General features: G+C 39.0%; 1 protein-coding gene across 1 annotated transcript; it reads left to right on the forward strand.

Moving 5' to 3' along the window:
* The first annotated feature begins 528 nt into the window (after positions 1–528).
* On the forward strand, positions 529–21,492 carry LOC110161232 (desmoglein-2.1-like). The gene is made up of 15 exons (XM_055165251.1): positions 529–643; positions 1,913–2,054; positions 5,753–5,922; positions 6,005–6,139; positions 7,167–7,352; positions 7,754–8,016; positions 8,137–8,228; positions 8,444–8,615; positions 10,255–10,397; positions 12,000–12,221; positions 13,554–13,805; positions 15,015–15,136; positions 16,724–17,020; positions 20,052–21,330; positions 21,425–21,492. Exons 1-15 carry the CDS (start codon positions 635–637, stop codon positions 21,490–21,492), a joined length of 3,552 nt encoding a protein of 1,183 aa, XP_055021226.1. The 5' UTR covers positions 529–634.
* The last annotated feature ends 1,315 nt before the right edge of the window (positions 21,493–22,807 follow it).

The raw sequence follows: 22,807 nt of genomic DNA on the forward strand, positions 1-22,807 counted from the left end.
ACCCAATCGAATTCCACACACATTTGCATCACCGTATGCATGCAGGTTTTCTCCCAAAAACTCTTGTCTAAACACAGAATAAAAAGTGAAGACGCGAAGTCATTTTTGCGTCTTCTGTTCAGACCGTCATCATATAAATGTAGCCTTAAATAGTGCAGGATAATCCCAGTAAACCATTTTAAATAGACAGTATCACTGAATGCAAAATTGAGTCCTGTGAGCTTTTAGCCATGTTAGAATGTTGTTACCTGAAGATTACCTTAAGATATCTACATCTCCAGAGCTCAAAATGCTCTGTTTCACCTTCTGATGTCATGAAGTAGTAGTTTTCAACTTCACAGCGACCTTTTACCTTTTGTTCAGTAGAGATCAGCAATTCCAGGAGTGGAACGATAAGTGGATTTAGTAATTATTGTGACAGGCCTGAATAAATCCATAAAGCCATATTGCAAACAGTCATTATTTGTCCCTTGCCTTGTTGTTTCAGATCCGCTCGGACATGGATGAGCATGCGCCGGTGTTCTACACGCTGCATGGAGCAGGCGCAGACAAAAAGCCCTACAACCAGTTCTTTGTGGATGACACCACGGGGCATGTGTACATCCGTGGGACTCTAGACCGAGAGAAGAAAGAGATGTATGTGGTGAGTATGGAACACAAACTGAATATACCAAATTTTTATGGGATTACTTTTGTCTCATTAATATTCATAAATGCACAGAGGGTGATCTATAGTCTTTGAACTGTACATTTTGATATCCACCAATGCAAATTTAATATTTGTAAATTGTATTTTGGTCTTTAGAATTAGATGTGTATTTGTAAATACCTTTTTTGTAAAAAAAAAAAAATTCTGTTTTACAAAATGCATTTGTAAAACTGTAGATTCTGTTTGTAAAATGTGATTCACACTCGTGGATCACCAATTACACAAATTCACAGATTTCCTCTATGACGTATTTTTGAGAAATCCACAAATGCAGATAGATCCACAAACAGCCTACCAATTCACATACACAGACATCCACTGCAGTGTTGTAGCTTTACCTGACGTTAAGTTAGCAAGAGACTATGAGGTATGCTAACATATATAATCATTTTGTAACAACAAATCATAATTAATAATCAATAAGGAATTGGCCTTGAAGACAATTCATCAATGTTACAAATCTATCTCATACCATACATACACACCTATGTGATTATATGTTAACATAAATTTACCCTATAATTTCCAGCCTCGATGAGCTTCATTTGACTGGAGGTGAACACTATGGGTGTCGTCACACTCCCTTAGGCCTCACTCAGACTACACCCGGTCCAAGTGCAGCTTCAGTGTGCGACGCTCACAAGAGGACCAGAGCTCTGCTGTGCTGTTCTGCCTATGAACACATGAGACCACGTGTTCACAGAATAACTATTCATTTATTAAGGGAAAATTAACCAGAGCTTCTTTATACAGTCTATGGAGGCAGCCCAGTCTGTCACTGTGGCCCCTGTCAACAAAACAGTTCATTTTCAAACTAGCAGTGGTTAGGTCGACATAAACAATCATCACATCCAAGCAGAACTGTACACTTCAGAGCATATTTCTCTGTTGTTACATATGGACATCATTCTCAATGACAAGGGAAAAAACAAACAAATCATGGATGGTATCAGGGAAGTAACTGTGTGCTTGGGTGTCTATGGGGCACAGGCCGTCACCTGATGGACTCTCATAGGACTGAAGTAACAAAATTATTTTAAAGACTTCACACAGAAGTACAGTTGTACCCATTACTATGCAACAGGCTTGACAAACCCAACCATGTACTGGAATTCAGTGGATGGCCCAGTATTGCTCTTTTAATACTCAAATCACAAATGAGGACTAATGAGTAACACATCCTTTCTTGCTTCTCTCCTGCAGCTCACTGGAATAGCCCACTTTCATAACGGCACCATAGCAGAGAAGAAGATCGACCTGATATTTGAAGTGGAGGATGAGAACGACAACCCCCCAGTGTTCCCCGTCGTGCCCCCAGTGTCTGTGAACGAGAGCAGCCCTGCAGGTCAGCTGTGCAGGGGCTTGAGAGGGTTTGAGAACATTTGTTTAAAGCAGACTTATTAGATCGACTTTTCAGCACTTTTAACCATGTTATAGTCATTTCCCCTTTCAAAGTTGTATTTTTAATGATTTATGTGTGTTTGAGTAATCTTTAATTGCTTATTCTCAAGACTTAATTTTACTGATCAACCCCCATTTTCACCGTCCTACTGGCACACGCCCGCTGCTCTGTACTTACTTCGTTCTCCAACTTTATTTTCTTAATTTGTGATACACGTAGGAGCAACATTGCGTAGTAATTTTGATACAAATGAAAAAAGATCCACCGCTCACTAATGCGACGTGCAGCTGTTCACAGAAGAAGCTTTTTGTTGATGTGATGTTTTCAGTGACGTCAGCTCCCACTGGGCACCACAGTTTTCTAATGCAGAAGTCAGCTGATTTGAGTAGTTTGAGATAAATTGTGAGATTTGAAATGTGCAAATAATAACATAATGATCCATGAGTGTCATAGATTAGAAGTATATGCAGGCTCAAGCACAAAATGTGTTCTTTTAAACTTGTTCAACTTGATTCTCATGCTCCTCTTCTGCACTGAACCCCTTTATAAGTCAAAATGAGACCGCTGTGTCTGCCTGCACTGGAAAAAAAACACAATATCTAGCTGAATTTAAATGACTTGTATTAAGATCATTTTACTTTATTTGAGTCGATTCAACTTGACAAGTAAAATTATCTATCACTGGAATCAGTGTGTTTTACTTAAAAAAAAGAAACAAAATCAAATTTTGATTGAATTAAGTGCAAAAAGTTGTTTTTCTTATTTTAAGTGTAGCAAGATGTATTTTCATATTTCATAATGTTTAAGTACAAAAAGTCTTGTTCCAAATTTAGTCATGTGAAATTTACAGAACTCAGGATAAAACTTTCTTAATTCAAGCGATCTTAACTTGGCTAGATTTTGTTTTGTTTTGTTGTTTTTTTTGCAGTGTGCATCCAATTCTAAAGCATTTTTAGTCTCCGTGAACTGGCAAGAATGGCTTGTATCGAATTACGCATCTCTTTTCTTAAATTAATAGTTTTGGTGATTCTAATGTCTTTCTTATTCTGTAAAGCACTTTGATTTACTTTGTGTATGAATTGTGCCGTACAAATAACCTTGCCTCGCCTTGGTGGAGCAGCAGCTAAAAAACAGAGGGAACTACTTAGACGATGATTCTTTGTTATTGTCAGTGCAGACTACGTGAAGAAATAACTGATTAAAAACTTCATATTATAAAAGTACTGAAGGCTTTTTATGGCTTTTCCAAGGATTTTAAAAGGAAAAAGCACTATATTCAAATTTGTTAACCTCCACAAAGTATTGCAATAAATATCGACCCGTGAGATACATATCGTGAAAATATCGTATAGAGGGATTCTGATATCGTTACATATATTTATATTGAGAAAAAAAAAAAGTATGGATGAATGGACAGCTATAACTTAATTTTCTATCTCTGAGGTTGCTCCAAGTTTGTTCTGGCCTCCTTTGGAAGTTGCGAATTGCATTTATAAACTAGGTACTGTATATCAACAGCAGTGAATAATTACGATTTTAGGAATGCAGAACTGTTTTGGACTGCTGCAAACACTTTATGAATGAAGTTGTTCTGTTTTTTGTTTGTTTTTAGACTGTCAAAATCAAGTACGCTGCGTTAGTTTTTTGTTTTTTGTTTTGTTTTGAGAGTGAATGGAACTCATAACCTCAAAGTAGTTTTCATTCCAACATGGTTAAAAGCCATAAAAAGTAATATTTTCCCTTTACTAAAGCATTTAATTTCACAAAACAGTGCCTTGAAGCTTATACTGACTTGATTACACTTTCTGATGTGAATGTTTGAGTTGTGCATTAAATTAGTAATGTTCCCCTGAGGCTTTTGTGACTGTATCTTTCAGTTAATCACGGTTTCTGATCTGCCACTCCTTAGGATGTTGCCATAGAACGTCTTATCTGATTTTGTAATGTTTCAGAGCATGACAACATATATTATAATTATTTTATATATTAGATATTAAAGGTATACAAATTTTTATGGTAGGGGGATTGTCATATGTTTGTCTACAAGGAGGTGTTATGGTGTGAACTTATCTGACTTGCTTTTATCCCATTTATTAGAATCAAACTTAGACTTAGTCACACTTTATTGATCCACAATGGAAAATAATTTGGACACAGTAGCTCACACATTACAATAAACACTTTCCAATCTTTCCAAAAATACACAGAGTCTGGGCAGGTCCAAAATAAGTGAGAGGTGGTTTCATTTTTCAGTTCGCAAAATGTACAGTTCGCGTCCATTGCCCTTCTAAGATGATTCTTTATTGGATAACAGCGATGTAGAAATTTGTAGCAGATTTCCCTTTGCTTGCTGGTGATGAGATATTTGTGAGGTAATGTCTGTACATTTTTCCATGGAATATTGTCAATAGAGTCTGGCTGCTAACAGCGCACGAGTAGGGTTCTGTTTGGGAGGTGCACTTGTGGTGATAGTCGCTCTTTTTCCGCAGCGACTCATTATAAGTAAAGTTTAATTGAAGATGAAGCCAAGTAAATTCCTTTTGAAAAGTTTTTCAAAGTTTGGTGCAGCGTCTTCACTCACGCCTGCTCAAGCCGCCGTCTTCAGGTGCGGGTCCTGTCCTGCCGCTTCCCCAGTTTAGGCTCCTGGCTTCACTAATGACATCACTCTGTTGCAGCCAATGAAATAGCGTCAGGAGTAACCCTGTCATCATATCACTTAATACATCTCAGAACAAAATGTCAACTAAACCGTGTTAAATTAATGCTTTGAATTTAGTCTGGAAAAATATCTGAATAAATTTATATTTTTGTTTATTAAAAAGTAAGCATTAAGTAAGTAGTAAGTAAGTATGGTAAGATATGGTTGTGACATATCCCCGCCGTCCCTATGCAAATCTACGCCCTTGTTTTGTAGCGTCACTTACTTGTCTCCATGGGGATATATACATTTAATGCCATACAATGGAACATTCAAGTCTACGGTGTACAATTACTTTTTCATTTGGTGGTATTCAGAACACAGTTACTTTCCTAAAATCAAGGGAACACATTTTTTCCACATAATTACAATGCAATGTAATACTGTAATGCAATGCGAAAGTATTTTAAGTATTCAGCATACAGTACTCTGATTGGACAATGTAACAAAGCATTCTTCCCAAAACTGGCAGCAGATCTGAGAGGTTCTGAGGGGCCTGAGTGTGGAGGGACTTGTAAGTGTAAGAGGGTGTTGAGGCAGGATTGCAAAAGGTAGCAGAAGGCAGGTTTCAGTCACTGATTTTGATGTAGGGGTTTAAAATGAGGTTGAGTCCAGGATCACACCCATTTTGAGTGTCAGATTTCCAAACTTTCTCATTGTGTTATTGATACTGAATTGAAGATGAAGACAGACAAAGGACTTGGGAGAGATTCTACAATGCTGGTGTCACAGGGACTGCTTGAAAAGTGATTTCTAAAAAGTATGGGGCCAAGTACAGAACCTTGTGGTACACCTTGAGAAATTAAGTTAAGCAAAAGTTGTTCAGACGATATGAATGAAACCTGTAAAAAACAAAAAATATAATAGCAACCAATATGAACCTTATATACCTTTTTTAAGCATGGTAATGCAACATTAATACATATGTTTTGTGTTTCTACAGGCACTCTGGTGACTGTATTTGCAGCAAATGATACAGATAAACCTGGAACTCTTAACGCTAAGATCAACTACACCATTATCAAGCAGGAGCCCCCAGATGACAAACCTCTGTTTTACATTGATGAAGGCACTGGTGCTATCTACATCAAAGAAGACTGGCTGGACAGAGAGGTAAAATTGGACAAAGATCTAGTAGATAAGTAATATGAACGGACCTTCAAATAATTCTCAATGGTTCATATTCTTGGTACAGAGGCAAGACAACTACACTCTCACAATTAAAGGAGTGGACATGGCCGGAGATCCCAAAGGTAGATCTGGAACGGGTACAATCGAAATCAGAGTCCTGGACATCAATGACAACATCCCCACTCTGGAGAAGGACACGGTAAATAGTACAAGACAATGGTTGACATAATCACATGTAACACATTGCAAATTAAACTGTTGCAATGTTTAAAGGGACTACGCCCGACAACCTCCCTTTTTTTAAAAAAAAAAAAGAGAAGTAATTTTGCCCTCGTACATTATATTGTGAAAGCAGGTTTTAGTGGGCATTTCTACATCTATTATAAATGTATTTTATACACTGTTAGCTGACTAGGAGTATCAAGCATGACTCTGCTTTGCCCCCTGAAAGTTGTAAAACGTGCTCATACACATTACAGTGAAGAATTGGCATGTTTGGAATGCATTGGGAAAGTGAAGACTGAGGTCACTTTCACACATGTTAGTGCACTCTCTGGATGACCCCAGTGTGCTCTACATTTACTTCTGTTTACTTCATTTTTGGATCGGTCTTGTTCAGACACACTGTGCATCATTCACCCCAAATCTACACCATGAGCCACATGAGAGTCCATCAGCTGATCGTTAGATTTATTTCCATGACCACACACTTCAAGAGGACAGACAGAGCCCTGTGAATACACAAGCCTGCTCTCACTGACACTGTACACAGTGATCTTTCACCTGAGGCTCAATACACTGTGAGGACTGTACACGCTGTGCTGGTGACAGCAGGGAAATCTTTTACATTAACACACAGACAGTGAACAGACCCAGACTCACCTGTGCAGACAGGAGCAGGAGGATGATTAAAACTGTCAGAAAAACATGTAGCAACAAACAACAGCAGCCCATTTATATAACTATAGCTTTTTTTTTGCCCAATTTAAAGCACAGATACTTGCACCATAGACAGCGCAGGTCAGTCTGAGGTTGATCACGTTCACACCGCACTGGCCCTGCTCCAGAGTGCAAGTGGAGCTGCTCCTGTTTCAAGCTCACTGCTCTCAGAGCAGATGCTCTTTTATGTTGACCTAACTCGTGACAGTGTGAAAACGACCTTAGATTCGAACATAACATGGATATTTTACTGATACACTAAATGAATATAATAATGCTGTTTGCAGTATGAAGCCCAGATTGTGGAGAACAAAGCCCATGTGGAGGTGATGAGAATTAAAGCTTTGGACAAGGATCTGGAGCCCACAGACAACTGGCTTGCTGTCTTCGACATTGTTACTGGAAATGAAGACAAGATCTTTAGCATAGAAACTGACCCCAACACCAACGAAGGCGTCCTCATGTTGGAGAAGGTAAGCTTATGATGATTGTTATTGAACCATTTTTAAACCCTGGTATTCACTTTTGACCATTTTTGACCCTGATACGGCACATCTGTGAGGTAAAGACAAGGAACTTTATGAACAAGTCCATTGAGAAATGGCCAAAGGTTTGCTGCAAAGGGTAACTACTTTGAGTATTCCAATATAAAATATAAAAAAAAAAGTTATTTCTATTCTATTTCTATTTTTAGTCATGAGTTATTTCACTTTTCAATTCATGTATCTTGCTTCATATATTTGGTGTCTTCCATATGTACCGTGTGTTGCTCCTTCCAGATGGATTCTACAGCATGAACTTTGTTACACCGAGGTTCAGGGGGAAAAAAACAGATCTATTTACTATATGCATCTTATGTTCTGTTTCCGTGCAGCCTGTGAACTTTGAACTGAACCCGGACATCCAGCTTGGTGTTGTTGTGGCTAATGTGGCTCCGCCGGTGAACCCAGGGCTCGGAGCCGATGCTGATCTGGACCTGGACTTGGGGATGGACTTGGATTTGGGGATGGACTTGGATTTGGGGATGGACTTGGATGGAGGAGGAGAGGGCGAGGGTGGGGGTGATCTGGATTTAGACTTAGATTTGGACGCTGATGTTGGAGTAGGTCTGGGAGTGGGAGCAGGAGGAGGGCCTGGGCCAGCGGGAGGAGGAGGGGCGGCGCCAGCAGCAGGAGGAGGGGCGGCGCCAGCAGCAGGAGGAGGGGCGGCGCCAGCGGGAGGCGCAGGGCCAGCGGGAGGGGTGGGGCCAGGCGCACCTGGACCAGATCTTGGACTTGGGGCAGGGGTTGGAGCCGGAGGAAAGCCAAGACCAAAACGACCGAAGAAGAAAAAGAAGAAAAGACCAAAAGGTTAGACTATGATTATTACAACTTTTTCTCCTACAAATTGCCTCTTAAGTGACTCTTAACCACACCACAAGTACTATCCCACAAAATCAAGCAATAATAAACAGGAAAAGTGAAAAAATGTCATATGGACTTTAATTTTATGATCTGTATCTAAGAGTGTTTCAAAAGTGCAATACTAAAACTAAAACAGAGTGTATATCTGTGTGCATATTTAGGTAAAGTGTATGCTGTGAACATCGCGGTGCAGGATGAGCCAGAGGGAGCTGCATTCACTCCGGAGGTCCTGGATATTCCTGTGTCCGAGAACCCAGATGAGCTGCCAGATGGGGTCATAGCTGTTTACCCCGCCATTGACAAAGACACTGGAAAACCATCTGATAATGTCACGTAAGAAAGCTTCCTTCTTCTTAACGATTGGTCAGCTGTGCTTTTACTGTAATTCTACTAGATTAAATTTTATGGTATTATTTGTGGGAATTTATTAAAGCGGACCTACTATGTAAAATTGATGTTTTTTAGTTTTATAGTTGCTTCACCAACTCATTTACCCTCTTGAAGTTGTATTTTGTGATTCATGCGTCTTTATAGTCCTGTATTCAAGATGTCATTGCTCCAATCACCCATTTTCACTGCCACCGGTACAAGCCCACTGCTCTGTACTTACTTTGTACTACAATTTTATTTTCTTGGTGATAGGATTCGGCAGTCTTAAACAGACATTTAAGCAATATTCAGGGTTCCCCCTCTTTTTCACTGACAAAATTTCAAAACTTTTCCATCACTTTTTCATGACCTAAAGTGAATTTTCCATGATTTTACAGCACCTACATGTGTAGAATTGATCAGACTTTTAGGACTAAATCTGAACTGTGAATCCTTTCCACTCAGTTTATGGTTTGGTATTATAGTTTTTAACGTTCAAAATACTGTCAGTGCATTTATTGTCGTCTCTGTTAAACAAAAGGTGCAGACGTTCAGAAATAATCATAAAAGCCTAAGGATAATTTAACAGAAAGCTGTAGTTGCGTGAAAGATATTAAAAGTCCATGACTTTTCCAAAACTTTCATTGAATTTACAAGATTCCATGACTTTTTCCAGGCCTGGAAAATGACATGACTGTGGTAATCCTGTGTACTCTTACATGATGTGCAGCTGTCCACAGAACTGCACGCCTCTTTGTTGTGGTGAAGTTTATTGCCCCACAGTTTTCTAATGTGGAAGTCAGTGGATTTGTTTCTTTTATTCAGTTATTTTAGAACAGTATTGCGAATTTAAGTCCAAATTGTGTCATAAATTATAACTATATTGCAGCCACAAGCACAATACAATGTCTTAAATGTTTCACAAAATCATCAGATATGAAGGAAATGTTCAGTCAAATATTGATTATACTGATAACAATCAGCAGGTTTAAACATTAACCATTCTAAAACTTTAGAATTTGGGAAAGGTAGCTTGTGTTTACTTTTTACACTTTGGTTCTCAATACAATTACTCAGTGTCACAAAGCAGAATGAGCACTTCACTTTGGGTTGCCAGATCCTATGACTAAAACCAGTTTGCAATAAAGCCAAAGGGCTTCCAAATGAATGATGTGCTTTCTCTACAACAACTTGTGACATTCCAGGTCCAACTTATATTCAAATTTGTACGAGGACATGTTAAAACAATTACATTTAAGCGGTGATGTCATTTAATCCCTCTCCTTTTTTTGTGAAAACTTAAATTTAATGAGGTTAATGATAAGAAATGAGTAGTTTAACCTGGCAGGTGCACTTTAAACCAGACTTATTAAGCAAAATCAATATTCTTTTACCATGCTGCCTTGTTTCCCATTTCCAACTGGTTTTCATTTATTAAACAGTTTTTGATGAATATTGCGATTTGATGATCCAAAGGTGTCATAGATTATAACTACACCGCAGGTTCAAGCACAATAGGTGTTCTTTAAATAAGTTTAAATGTTCCGGTGTGCATGTCGAAGTAGCCTCTGTCAGTTCTGTGATCCATGTCTTCTCTTCACAGTTATGCCAAAGGTTCAGACCCAGAGAACCTGCTGCTGATCGACCCTGACACGGCAGAAATCAAACTCCTGAGAGCACCGGACCGAGAGTCTCCTTTTGTCGTCAATGGGACTTACATCGCCAAAATCCTCGCCATGACAAAGGGTGTGTTTAGGGTATATTTAGTAGGCTCTATTCAGGTCATATAGAGTTCAATAGTGACCACCCACACTCCAGTTCCAAAAGTAAATTTCTCATATTTTTTCCTCACAGACATTCTGAAAAAAATGCATATTAAAAGTTTGAAAGCTGGTAACTAATGACCTCAAGCCCTGTAATTTTACCGATAATACCTGAAACTTTATAAAGCACTAAGTTATGAAAAACAATTGCAGAATCTTGCTTTTTAAATGTACTTTTTGGATTTAAAGCAATGGCATTATGGATATTACACTTTAATATAAGAATTCTTCAAAAAGTCTTTGGGAAAATTTATGGAAAATTTACTTCCAGAACCGACGCAGGCCGACGCTGTTGAGGTACATTAAACAGAGGAGAGCAAGTCAAAAATCTGCCTCAATTAAGAGTAATTTTACTTCAAAATAATTTAATTAAAGTAGTGGTGCAAAGTAATTATCCAAGAAATTACTCATGTAAGAGTAAAAAAGTATTTGGGGAAACCACTACTCAATAAGAGTAACGCCTGATTTATGGTTTGAAGTTAATGTAATCTGAAGGACTTAACAACACAACACAACAATGCACTATCTGGTATTTTCAAAGGATAGACAGAAAAATAAGAAAAACTGCATAATATCTGAGGAAGACTAACAAAAATCTTTACTCAAGATTACTTGGGAGGAGTAACTGAAAAGTGACATTTCTTTAAAAAGTTACTCAAATAAATGTAACTGAGTACTACTCACCTCCGCTATTGAGCTTGTTTTTATACTTTTGATATTCAAATCAAGTGTAAAATATTTCCTGTTGCTACTTGAAGTTTTGGATGAGGTGTATGCAACTCGAGACTAATGAGCTCTTACTTTGTCTTAAAGGGACAGTGCAGAATTTTGGACATAGGTCCTCATTTCCTAGTGAGCCAGAGTGTTGGAGACAGTGTGGAGACACTTTTTTAAATATTCCATCCAGTCCTTGTATTTGCAGAGGTCACTGGTGCTAGACTAGTGCATGTCAATGGCCATAGTTATCCTGCCACTAAAAACAGTCTTACCCACTCCACAAAACACCCGAAGCAAAACAATTATAACGCCAACATAGATAGAATAATTTTAGAAGTAAAAAAAAATTGCATTTGAAGGATTTATGTCTGAGCAGCAGCAGCAATTTCCTGATGGAACCATGGCAGCGGTGGACTGATATTACGTAGAAAATAGTCCCTCAACATGCGACAATTCATGCGATGCAAGATCAGTTTCACTTCTAAAATTATTCTGTCAACACAAACATTCAGATCGACAGTTTGGCGTAATAAAAGATTTGCTTCGGGTGTTTTGTGGACTGGGTAAGACTGTTTTTAGTGGCGGGATAACTATGGCCATTGAGGACTGGACGGTTTCAGTACCAGTTCATTTTAACACTAAAGTGTACTGAACGCACACAACTACTGAGTTAGTCACTAATATTATTACACTTTATATTTATACTTCTATCTATCTATACTTGTACTTCACTTTTGTACATAGTGGTCTGGATTTTATTTTATTTTTTAAAGCTGACCTATCATATCATGTGTTGTGATTGGTCCAGAGATCTCCTCAAAGACTGCCACAGGAACCATAGCTCTGCAGGTGAAGGACACCAATGATAACTGCCCGACGCTGACCAGCACACTGGAGCACATCTGCACAGACGTCGAGGTGGTGAAGATCACAGGGCAGGACCAGGATGGAGACCCCAATGGACCCCCTTTCACCTTCAAACTGGTTCCAAAGAAGACCAGAGGGGACTGGGAGCTCGAACGCATAGATGGTAAGAGTACTTTTATTAGTGATACATGAGCTGGAAAAATCTCAAAACTTAAAAGTCTGATATTATGCAAAATATACTTAATGAGTCGTGTTATAATGTTGGTACCTCCTCAAAAGTATACATGGAGTTGTGTTTTGTTTCATTCACACATGTTTGAGTGTTTCTACCTTATTGAACTGTCTACGTCTTCTGCTTGAGCAAAGAATTCAGCCTAAATATGCAGGGTTTGTGTGTTAAACATGTGTGAACGAAACAAAACACAACTTTAGGTATGTTTTTGATGAGGAAACAGCACCATATGGACCCTTTTAAGTAAGGATTCAACGGCATGCGACCTGTGCGTTATGCAGTTTTAACACGAAACGTCCTGCAATCTCAGTAAAAATAGTCACATTTTGTCAAACCATTATTGTCTCACAAAGGTAACAAACACTGTTTTTTGTTACTTTGATGCCCCCTTGAGGATGTTACTTGTATTACTGGAATCTTCCATGTCACTGCATGTTCCACCGTGGTAAACCTGGAGATGTACAACTTTTTCTTAAAACGAATAAAAATTAAGTTTCATTACAGTGTTTGTTTAAGTAATGGTGATATAATTTATCACTAAGTAATTATTGATATTATATATATTGTATAGGGGTGTAACAGTACACAAAAATCATGGTTCAGTATGTACCTCGGTGTTGAGGTCACAGTTCGGTTCATTTTCAGTACAGTGCAAAACCATTTGCTTGTTGTTTGTGTTTTTATTAAACCAACAATTTGTTTTAACATTATATAAACGGGAAGGATTCCGTACCAGCAAAAGGAGAGAGTGTGGACCAGGGTGCAATGACCGTAGTTTTGCAAGGATTCAGGTGGTTTGGAGGGACGTAGTCAAGGTGGGGGCAATTGTTGTGAAGGTGGCCGCCCTAACTATAACGCTCAGCAGGAAACACTGCTACCCCAATCACAGACAACTTCCTTCCAATATTAAAAGAACTGAGCCTTGAGTGTAGCTGTACATGTTGTGGCGGAATGTAAACACACAGAAATTGTGCAAACTCACTCGTGCACGTGCTCTGAACCAAACATCCCGCACTGAAACGGTTCGGCACGAATACATGTACCATTACACCCCGAGTATACATACGTTTTCTCTTTTGATCCTCAAGGTGTAATCATTAGTGTAACCCAGACTTAATGAAATAAAACCTACATAGATAAGTTTAAGACCACACTGCAGAACATTTTAGTCATAGCATTAACATCTCCATAGAGTCAAGCAGGTAGCGTTCCAGTTCATTTTCAACAAAAAACAAAACTAACTAAACATCTCTCTTGCTAAAGGGATCCATGCCAACCTGCGCACGCTGTCCCCTCTGTGGCCCGGGGTGTACGAGGTGGTGGTGGAGGTGTATGACGCGCAGGGCATGTACTGTCCGGAGCCCCAGACCCTGGAGGTGCATGTGTGCTCGTGTGAGGGGGGCGAGAGCTGCAGCCCGGGCACTGTCCTGGGGCAGAAGGGCACACAGAAGAGCTCTGTGGCCGCGATGGGAGGAGTGGTGACTGGGCTGAGCCTGGGTCTGATCGCTCTGTTTAGTGAGTAACAAGATTTTACAATGCGCTATATAAAGAAAAGAAAGTGACACTTTTTTTTTTTTTCATGGCCAATGCCAATACCGATTGTTTTGAATTCAAAGCAACTAATGCCGTTATTTCTGGGCAAATATGTATGGCCAATTTAGATTTTTTCCCCAAAAAATATGTCATATAAATGTACTAAAAACTCATCGACAGCCCTTTTTCACCACAAATAAGAGAGCTGTAGTCACATTTGAGCAGAGGGAACTTATCTATTTGCACTAAAATGTAGAATTTTTAGACTGCAGGTTACCCATCTAGCCTGTGCTGGAGTTTTAAGGCTGATAGGCTGATATATCATGTGGTCGATAAATCATTGGGCAGCTATCTTTAGTGCAGTACACTACAAGTAGGCATACTGAGCAAATTATGCCGCTTCAAAGACTGCAACCACAAAATGACAAAAACAAGCACAAAAATCAACAATCAAAACCAAAAAAAATGGGTTGTCTGATTTGGCGTACTTTGGCAAAACAGTAAGTTCTCTCAAGACGACAAAGTCACTGTCACGCCAACCAGAGATCGTGATCTATTTAAATGAATGAGATTTCCACTAAATTAGAAGTGCCTACCGCAATAGAAGTGCAAGTTAGTAGCCATCAGAAACAGACGTACCGGCGGGGGGGAGAAATAAAGTGAAAAAGCTGAGTGGGAGCTTCTCTATAGGCCCATCCATACTGAAAAAGCTGCTCAGAGTTTTAGCATAAAGAGTCCATTTGAATCTGCTCTCATGTGATTATAATTATTTATTTTCCAAATTAAAACACTTCTAGAGATATATGTGATATCATTTATACAAAACCCAAAACATGCTACATAGGTCTCCAGGAAGAACAGTTGATAGTTAAGGTCAATTAAATACAATCACTCAATGAATCTGCCCAGGGACTACAGGTGGAAATTAGCACCGGTGCTACAACCTGATACAAAGCATGTCTCCTGTTAAGGTTAAAGTAAATTGTGCACTGTCCCTGTCTCATTAAATAAATAAATACAAAATATGGACAATTACATTAGATTAATATTTACCTGGTCATACCAAATACATTAGACACGTGAAATTCACAACAGTTCTGCCTTCCCGGTCATCTGTGTAGAAGATATTTGATTATTAAAGGCCATAAATCCTGTAAACAACGGTGTCTGATTTTCATGTTGTGTTCTCAGTTGCTGCTGTTATGCTGATGACCTGCAGATTTGGAAAAGGACCTGGTGCATTCTCAGACATCCCCTTTCTCACCGAAGAGCACCTCATGGTCTACCACACCGAGGGCCAAGGAGAAGACAGGGTCAGTACTGTATACTCTTTAGTTTTTATTTAATTTATTTATTTACCGTTTCCTCAAAAAGCAGGGCCAGATGGAGCTTTTCTGTGGATTTTACATGTTCTGCATGCGTATAAATGGGTTTCTGATGAGTAACTGAAATAAGATTTGGATTTGGTGGCACACAACTTTCCATCAACCAACTCTGATTGGCTTTTGTGCAACAACAGCCCCCCCTGCAGGCCAGACCCTGCTAAATGTTTGCCATCCTGGTGTGTTCTTTTGTGACAGTTAAAGGCAACACACTGCAGGTAAATGGGGAAAAGACTTAAATTTTCTTATAGAGTTTACTTATAGAAATTTATATTTAAAAAAAATATATATATATAACAAGTTTTTCATTGTGTAATTTGGCACATATAAATCTGAAAATTTAAGGTAGCAAGGTATAAATTGGATGCTGTTGACATTAGATGTAAACATAATTGGATATCTTATTTAGTATTTTTTGGTAAATGTTTAAAAATTTTAATTTAATTTTTTTTATGTTTAAATCATATATAAAATATATATATTAAATATGCTTCACTTTTAAATCAGACAACAAACTCTTCTGTGTGGTCCGTTAAAAGACTGTAACATTTGCTACAATATCCCATAAAAATCTGGATGAAAGTTATAGTAAAACATGTTTCAGTGTTGTTGTTTCAAAATGATTATTGGGTTATGCTTATATGTTTTTATAAGAGAACAAAAAATGTAAATACATGAGTTTTGCTTCAAGTATTTTTCATACATGCAGCATCATTACTCACTTAAAGTTATGTGCAAAGTTATGTGTATTTGATTTTTTTTCACCGGCAAATGGTAGACTTGAAACCTGTTACCCCCTCTCCTCCCACCTCGCCTGGCGTTTGTTCAGACCATAGCTGGCACACTATCAGACAGCAATAATGTAGATCACACCTAGTGGTGAAAAGTGAGAATACAACAGGGTAAGATCAGCCTAATACACACATCAAAAATCTCGGACTTCCGGTCATTGCGCAATGCATACTGGGAAAGATTTTCCGAAAAGGTGAGCATCAAACCGCCATGTTTGATTTTACAGTGGGATGGGTCTATTGACAAAGCCGAACTTTTCTAGTCTTTTGAACCATATCGCTTTTATTTCTGGTTCTGATATTGTCATATTTTAGTTTTGGGATTCGGACATCGTTAATTGTGTGGTTGTTGGATGTCCTAACAGCGGAAAACAGCTCAAGAAATTTGTTTGCGAACTTCATAGATGCAAAAGGGAATCAGATCTGTGTGACTGCAAACCCCTGTTCAAACTGTTTCCCTTCCCAACGGAATTAAAAAATAGTGAAAGGTGAAGGCGATGGGCAGTATTGATCCACGGGAAGGATGAAAAAGGAAACCTTTGGCTGCCTAAATCATCCCAAGTTTGCAGCGAACATTTTGTATGTGGAGCGCCATCAAAGTAAAATCCCAATCCCTCACTCAACCATGGTTACGAATCTCGGAAGTCCGAGATTATTGATTATTGATTAAGGATGGTAGCTCTAGTCTCAGTTATACAAAGCCAACGTTTTGTAATTTCTTCTTCAGGAGTTCCCTCTGCTCAGCTCTCCAGTCCTCATGGCAGCTGGTGGAAGTATTTCTCGGCACATGATCAATACGAAGTCTGTCCGAACCGTGGGCCAGGCCATCACCACCTCTGCTTTCGGTTCCCATATGAACGAGTACGAGGCGGTGGGGGGCAGGGTCATGGGCAGCGGCCGTATGAGGAAGAGCAGTTTTGGGGAGTCGGGCGACCTGTCCGTGATGGCTGAGGAGAGGTTCGGAGTGGAAAGCATGGTGGACTTCGCTCTGCCTGATGTGCTTCTGCATCAATACTACGCACAGGTGGGTAGAGGAGTTTATCTGGTATTATTCAGCTTTGGCTTCAAACTATTGATTTTTATTGATTTTTTGCACTGTATTTTTTAAAAAATTTTGTAACTTGGCACAAAATATAATAGTAAGGTTTTTAAGCACAAAATGTTAAAGATGCAAGGAATAGGAAGGTAATCATGCCACAATGACTGTTAAATTTAGTTTGTGGGTCTATTAAATACTTTTTGTGTTCTTCGACATTAAGTTTCAAATTTTAAAATCAAATATGGATTCCACGCCATTTCATCAAATTTCCAGAAAATCTCAAGCATCATGTTTTTAAAAAATCTTTGAAAAAATTAGCAGCTGGTCCCTTACTATCATGTACCAACCCTGTGAAGTTTTAGTCATTTTCGATCATTACTTTTTAAGTTACAGCTCATTTAGTGAGGGGAGTATGTGCCAATTTACGGGCCAAAATGCACGTCATTTTTTCTCGCCTGTTTTCATAGGTCGATATCTCAGTAAGTATCAAACATACAGGGCTGAAATTTTGTATGCTTGTGCTCCGCTACACTGTGTTCAAATAACATCGATCAAAAGTTTGGTATCTCAACTCATTGTCATTTTATATGAACTTAAAAATGAAAAAGACCCTTGAATTTTTTTGAGAATCAAGATAAGTACTAGGACTGTTTAAAAAAAAAATCACCAAATGTTGAAAATTTTAAATAGGTTATGTGTGAGGGTCCTGTTAAAACAAGAAAATGCAACATGGTCCGATTTTCACATGTAATTTATGGCATGTGGGTAGTGATGAAAAAGTTTGGATATTTTTTTCTTGAAAGACCAGAAAAAGACCTTTAATATGGTACCAAACATATGTATTTTATGAAGCTCCTTCAATTTTTAAATTGACACATACTCCCCTCATTAAATGAGCTGTAACTTAAAAAGTATTGTTTGAAAATTACTAAAACTTTACAGGGTTGGTACATGATAGTAAGGGACTATTTGGTAATTTTTTCAAAAATTTTTGAGATCGAAGTGCATGGGCCATTTGTTGAAATGGCATGGAATGACCCTATAGCAACTGCAAAAACATGGCTGAATTTGTTTTGGTTCTCAAACATTTAATCCAATCAAAAAGCAGAATAAGATCCTCACTTTGTCAGATCCTCCAATAAAATAGATAAGTCTGAGAGGGGGATTATTATGCAAAATCTTTTTTTGTTTGTTTTCTACTATTTTATGTTACTGTATAATGTTGGTCCCTCATCAAAAAACAAACTTGAAGAGGTTTTAGATGTCATCCATGCATGTCTCACTTATTTATCAATCTCTCCTGGGCCCTATTCAAACCCTCTTCACAGTTGGGTTAAGATTCTGTCAAATGGTCCAATGCTTCCACCCAACAATTCTCCATGGATATACAAAAACATGAAACAAAACTGTACACAACTTGACCAACCTGGGGCAGCGTGCAGTACTTTCAATAGTGGGATGCAAAAAAAGCTTGACTCAATAACAGTTATAACATTTAAGTATTAGAGCCCGACCGATATGGATTTTGTTGTGGCCGATATGAAACCGATATAATGGGAGTTGGAGCTGCCGATAGCCGATATAATCACCGATATATTTAGTGATGTAAAAATTCACTGTAAATCTTGAATTGTTTAAAAAACTTAGGTTTGGCTCTAGTGGATTCTAAATTGGGTTTATTTAGGCAACATTTATTGTTATTCTGCCTCTTTACATCATATTTACAGACAGTAGATTGGCCTAATGGCATTTTTGCATCACATTCTAGCTACTAGTGATGGGTATTCCAGATTTTTTTTTTGGAGAGCCGGCTCTTTTGGCTCGGCTCACTAAAGCAGCTGGCTCTTTCGGCTCCCAAGCGACTCTTGAGATGGATTTGTTGCAAGCAGGACTAAACCAAAACTGAACCAGGACTGAAAAAGGACTAAACCAGGACTAAAACAGATTTAAACCATGTGTAAAACAGGAATAAACCAGAACTGAGTGTCGGGACTTGGTCTCTCCATCACTCGAGCCCAAGATTAGTCCTGGTTTATTCATTTTATGCTGAACTGCAGCCAAATATGCACTTTTTTTTTTTTAAATCCTATGTACACGCAGATTTCTGAAAGTTTCGTTTTCAGCCGCTGCTGCTGTCAAACTACGGGTCTACAAGCGACTTGAAGAGAAAAAGTGAGAAAAAGAGAAAACACGGCTCCCAATAAGAAACATGCTCCCATTGTTCGCTTCAAAGAGCCGGCTCTAAGAGCCGCTTCAATCGCGACTGACCCATAACTCCTAGCTAGTAAATAAACTACCGCTATTAGCCTTTAGCCGTAAAAAATGTGTGCACCGCGGTAATTAATTATATGCATAAATGTGGATCATTCACACGTCTATTCACAGCTCATTTACATATCAGTGCAGGTCCAGTAACAAATATACGGCCAATGTAGTCAATTTACAATAGGCCAATAGAAAACAGCCTGTTTATGTGCGGGAGCTACAGCAGCTAATCGCTAATAACAAATAGCCAAAACTAGCTTCAAAGTCGATGTATTTCCAACACTCAGAGCTCACACAGGCTCCTCCTCACATCTGCACTAATAAAAGTCCTTTTAATCCAGACTCAAACCGATTGTCCGTAAAAAGAATATAATCTCAGTGTTGCGCACCGCTGCGGGTGTAAACAACAGCACGTGAGTGAAGTGACGTGACTCTGGGGGTGTGTTCAGGGACAGTACGGACACAGATACAGACAAATTACACCGCAGATAAATACTGATGCAGAGCCACATATTAGGACATTTATCTGTCTGTAAATTGGATTAAATGAACATAATGTACAGAGTCTAAGCTTTATAACGAGGTATAACATGCCTACGTGAAATATCGGCCCATACCAGCAAGCATATCGGCCGATAGCCGATATGTCTCCAGGTGCCCATATCGGCCAATAACATCGGCCAGCCGATATATCGGTCGGGCTCTATTAAGTATTTTAATTTGACATTTCTGTGTTATTGTTGAGTTACAGAAGTCCAGCAGTGTGAAGGACAGCTCACGGGACAGTCTGTTGGTGTACGAGTTCGAAGGTCGGGGGTCACCGGCAGGATCAGTTGACTCTTTGGACTTGGACTTGGACGACGATCTCGAGTTTCTAAACAACTTGGAGCTGAAGTTCAAAACGCTGGCAGAGATCTGTGGTCCTCCTGTGACTCCTCCTCCATTATCGAAAAGGAACTCAGAGTACCAAACCCCGCCAACCGCTTCCATCGCTTCTTCTTTCTCCACATTGCAAGATGCGTCCATTTTATCTACATCAAGCCAGACGCTGCACAACCAAAACTTCTCAAACGTAACAAAAACAAATCAGCAAAACGTACAGAATCAAAACTTCACCACAATCCAGAAATCAAAAAGTTTGGCGAATCTGAATCTAGACACATCTAGTTATAGCATGAAAGATTTTCAGAGTGCTAGCGTTGTCCAGTCACCGCTATTGAGTCCTCCAAGGGCAACAATAGTGCCTCCATTAGGTCAGGCGGTGGTACTGCAGCAACAGCCGGTTTACTACATAACTTCCCCAGTGATGCAACCAACTTCGCCAATTTTACAACCTATGCATTATGTTGTTCAACCTCAAGTTCAAAATGCTATGGTTTTCGCAGAGCCACAAGTACCCAACATGCAAGGTTTCGTATTGTTAAATAACGGTTTGGGGTCCATGGAGCATACGGTGTTCCCAGGGTCGATGTCTCTTGGTAGAAGGCACATGAGCGTGGTTGATATCAGCCAGTGTGTAGGGGCAGAGCAAGCGCCTGGCAGTCAATACTCAGGGAGAAATTTGTGTAAACAAGATAGAAGAATGTCCGAAAGTGGATTAAACTCAGCGGCGTCGTTAAGCGTGTTTGATTTCGGACAGCACGTTGAGGCCATACAAATGCCCGTCAGTCAAACATCAGGGATGAGTACACAGAAAAAGGGGAGGCACTTATCAGAAAGTCAGTTGAATTCAGCAAGATCTTTGGGTGGTTTTGACATTGGCCAGTATGTTGAAGTACAGCAAGTGTCTGCCAGTAAAAAAAAGGGAAGAAGAGTTTCAGAAGGTTGTTCAGTTTCAGAAGTCAACGGCAATCTGTCTCAAAGCAGTACAGTGACAGATTCAGGAGCAGTAAAAATTCGCAAAAAAACTAGACAGAAGATTATGGAAGAAGTAAATGAACATGTTGTCACTGAAGAAGTACCAACGGCCAACGTAACGGTCCATTCAGACCAGAGTGTCAAGGCGTCCAGTTTTCATGCAACGTCTACATGTACGCGAGTCTAGAGCATCTTGGGTTTTTGTGGCGTGTCAGGTGTCAGCGTGGTGCAAATCTGGTGTTGACGTGGTGCATGTTGCGCATTTAGGCGTCAACGCTCTGGACATGCTTGGTGTCCAAGGACAACCAAGCAGGGATGACTATCCAGTGATGTAGCGACGTTATTATCTTGAAGGAGAAGAAAGAGAAAGGTTCGAAAGCCACAAACACCAGAACAAGAAACTCTTATATTTAGTGTTAGTTCCACTTTAAGTAATAAATCAGTTTTTCCCAACCAGGAGTATGGGGCCCTCTGGTGGCTGGCACTGGTACTCAGAATATTGTATCAGGCAAGTAATTTTTGGCAGTAAAATACAAGAACTGTAAAGTTTAAGGAACTATATGTAAGATTGATTTTAAATTTCATAAAAATACCTAGCAGTGTCCCCAAATATGAGGAAAAATAAGTTCAAATCAAATATAGCCTTTCCTGACAACAATTCCAATGCTGATTTATTCTTAGTTCGACATGATGTAGCATTTATTTTTTATAATTTGGTGTTTTGGTTCACACAACCCATTGGGAAAGCAGAATGAGCCTCACATGAGTCTCTCATTTGGGTCGCCTGTTTCAATGCTGAAACCCAGTTGGATTAAACCTAAGTGCTAGTGCAACCTCTGCAGCTCAGTGACTGAATTCTGGAGGTTCAGAGATGTCTATATATTGAGAATGAGAATATGCAGTTTAAGGCAACCCATGTTCAGATATGAGTGTAGTAACTTTGTTATTACACTCACATCTGTGCAGGTTACTGGTTACTTCAGAACAATGGACTTGACCGAGCTGAGCAGCTGGACTGATTAGCACAAAAAGCATACATTTAGTTTTTACTCATAACTGATGTACAACACAGCATGGACAGATGTCTACTATTCTGGGTTATATCCTTTTTGAACATTGCACAGGCATGTTGGTGCAGGTATGATCAAACGTGTTTTAAATGTGTTTGCATTTGGGAATATCTACTGCAGTAATAATGTTTAAACTCTTGGTGGTGCTGCTGTTTTTTATTATTGTATTTAGGAACTAGGAGCTCAAAGCTTAATAACATCACTATTTGAATGTACTGTATCTATATAGAGTGTATGGAGAAATAGTATGTAGACAGGATTATAATAGTTTATTCACTGGGGCAAAGCTGACTTTTTGTAACTGCAGCGTGCAACACTTATTTTTGTGCATGCATTCAACAAAATGCTGCTTCACTTTAGAAGTTGTTGGTTGAGTTAAATGCTATATTTAGATCATCTTGACTGTCCTGCAGTTGAGAGAACGCACATTTGTATATTAAAACTGACATTAATGCACTATATTGAGCTACTAGTTTGACATAATTGACATGACTTCTCGATGGGGTAATTCAGATTTGAAAGCTTAATTTTTTGTTGCTGTCTTTTTATCTTAAAAAAAAAAATAAATGTAAATATTGCA

The sequence above is a fragment of the Boleophthalmus pectinirostris genome, unplaced genomic scaffold (genome assembly GCF_026225935.1).
Source record: "Boleophthalmus pectinirostris isolate CB_2022bp ecotype Guang Dong unplaced genomic scaffold, ASM2622593v1 HiC_scaffold_7, whole genome shotgun sequence".
Classification (NCBI taxonomy): Eukaryota; Metazoa; Chordata; class Actinopteri; order Gobiiformes; family Gobiidae; genus Boleophthalmus; species Boleophthalmus pectinirostris.

What these genes read in the sequence shown, in the direction of transcription:
- LOC110161232 (XM_055165251.1), top strand. An exon ending in AAGACTGGCTGGACAGAGAG is followed by an intron (nt 5,923 to 6,004) that starts GTAAAATTGGAC and finishes TTCTTGGTACAG; the next exon opens with AGGCAAGACAACTACACTCT. An exon ending in TGCATCAATACTACGCACAG is followed by an intron (nt 17,021 to 20,051) that starts GTGGGTAGAGGA and finishes GTTGAGTTACAG; the next exon opens with AAGTCCAGCAGTGTGAAGGA.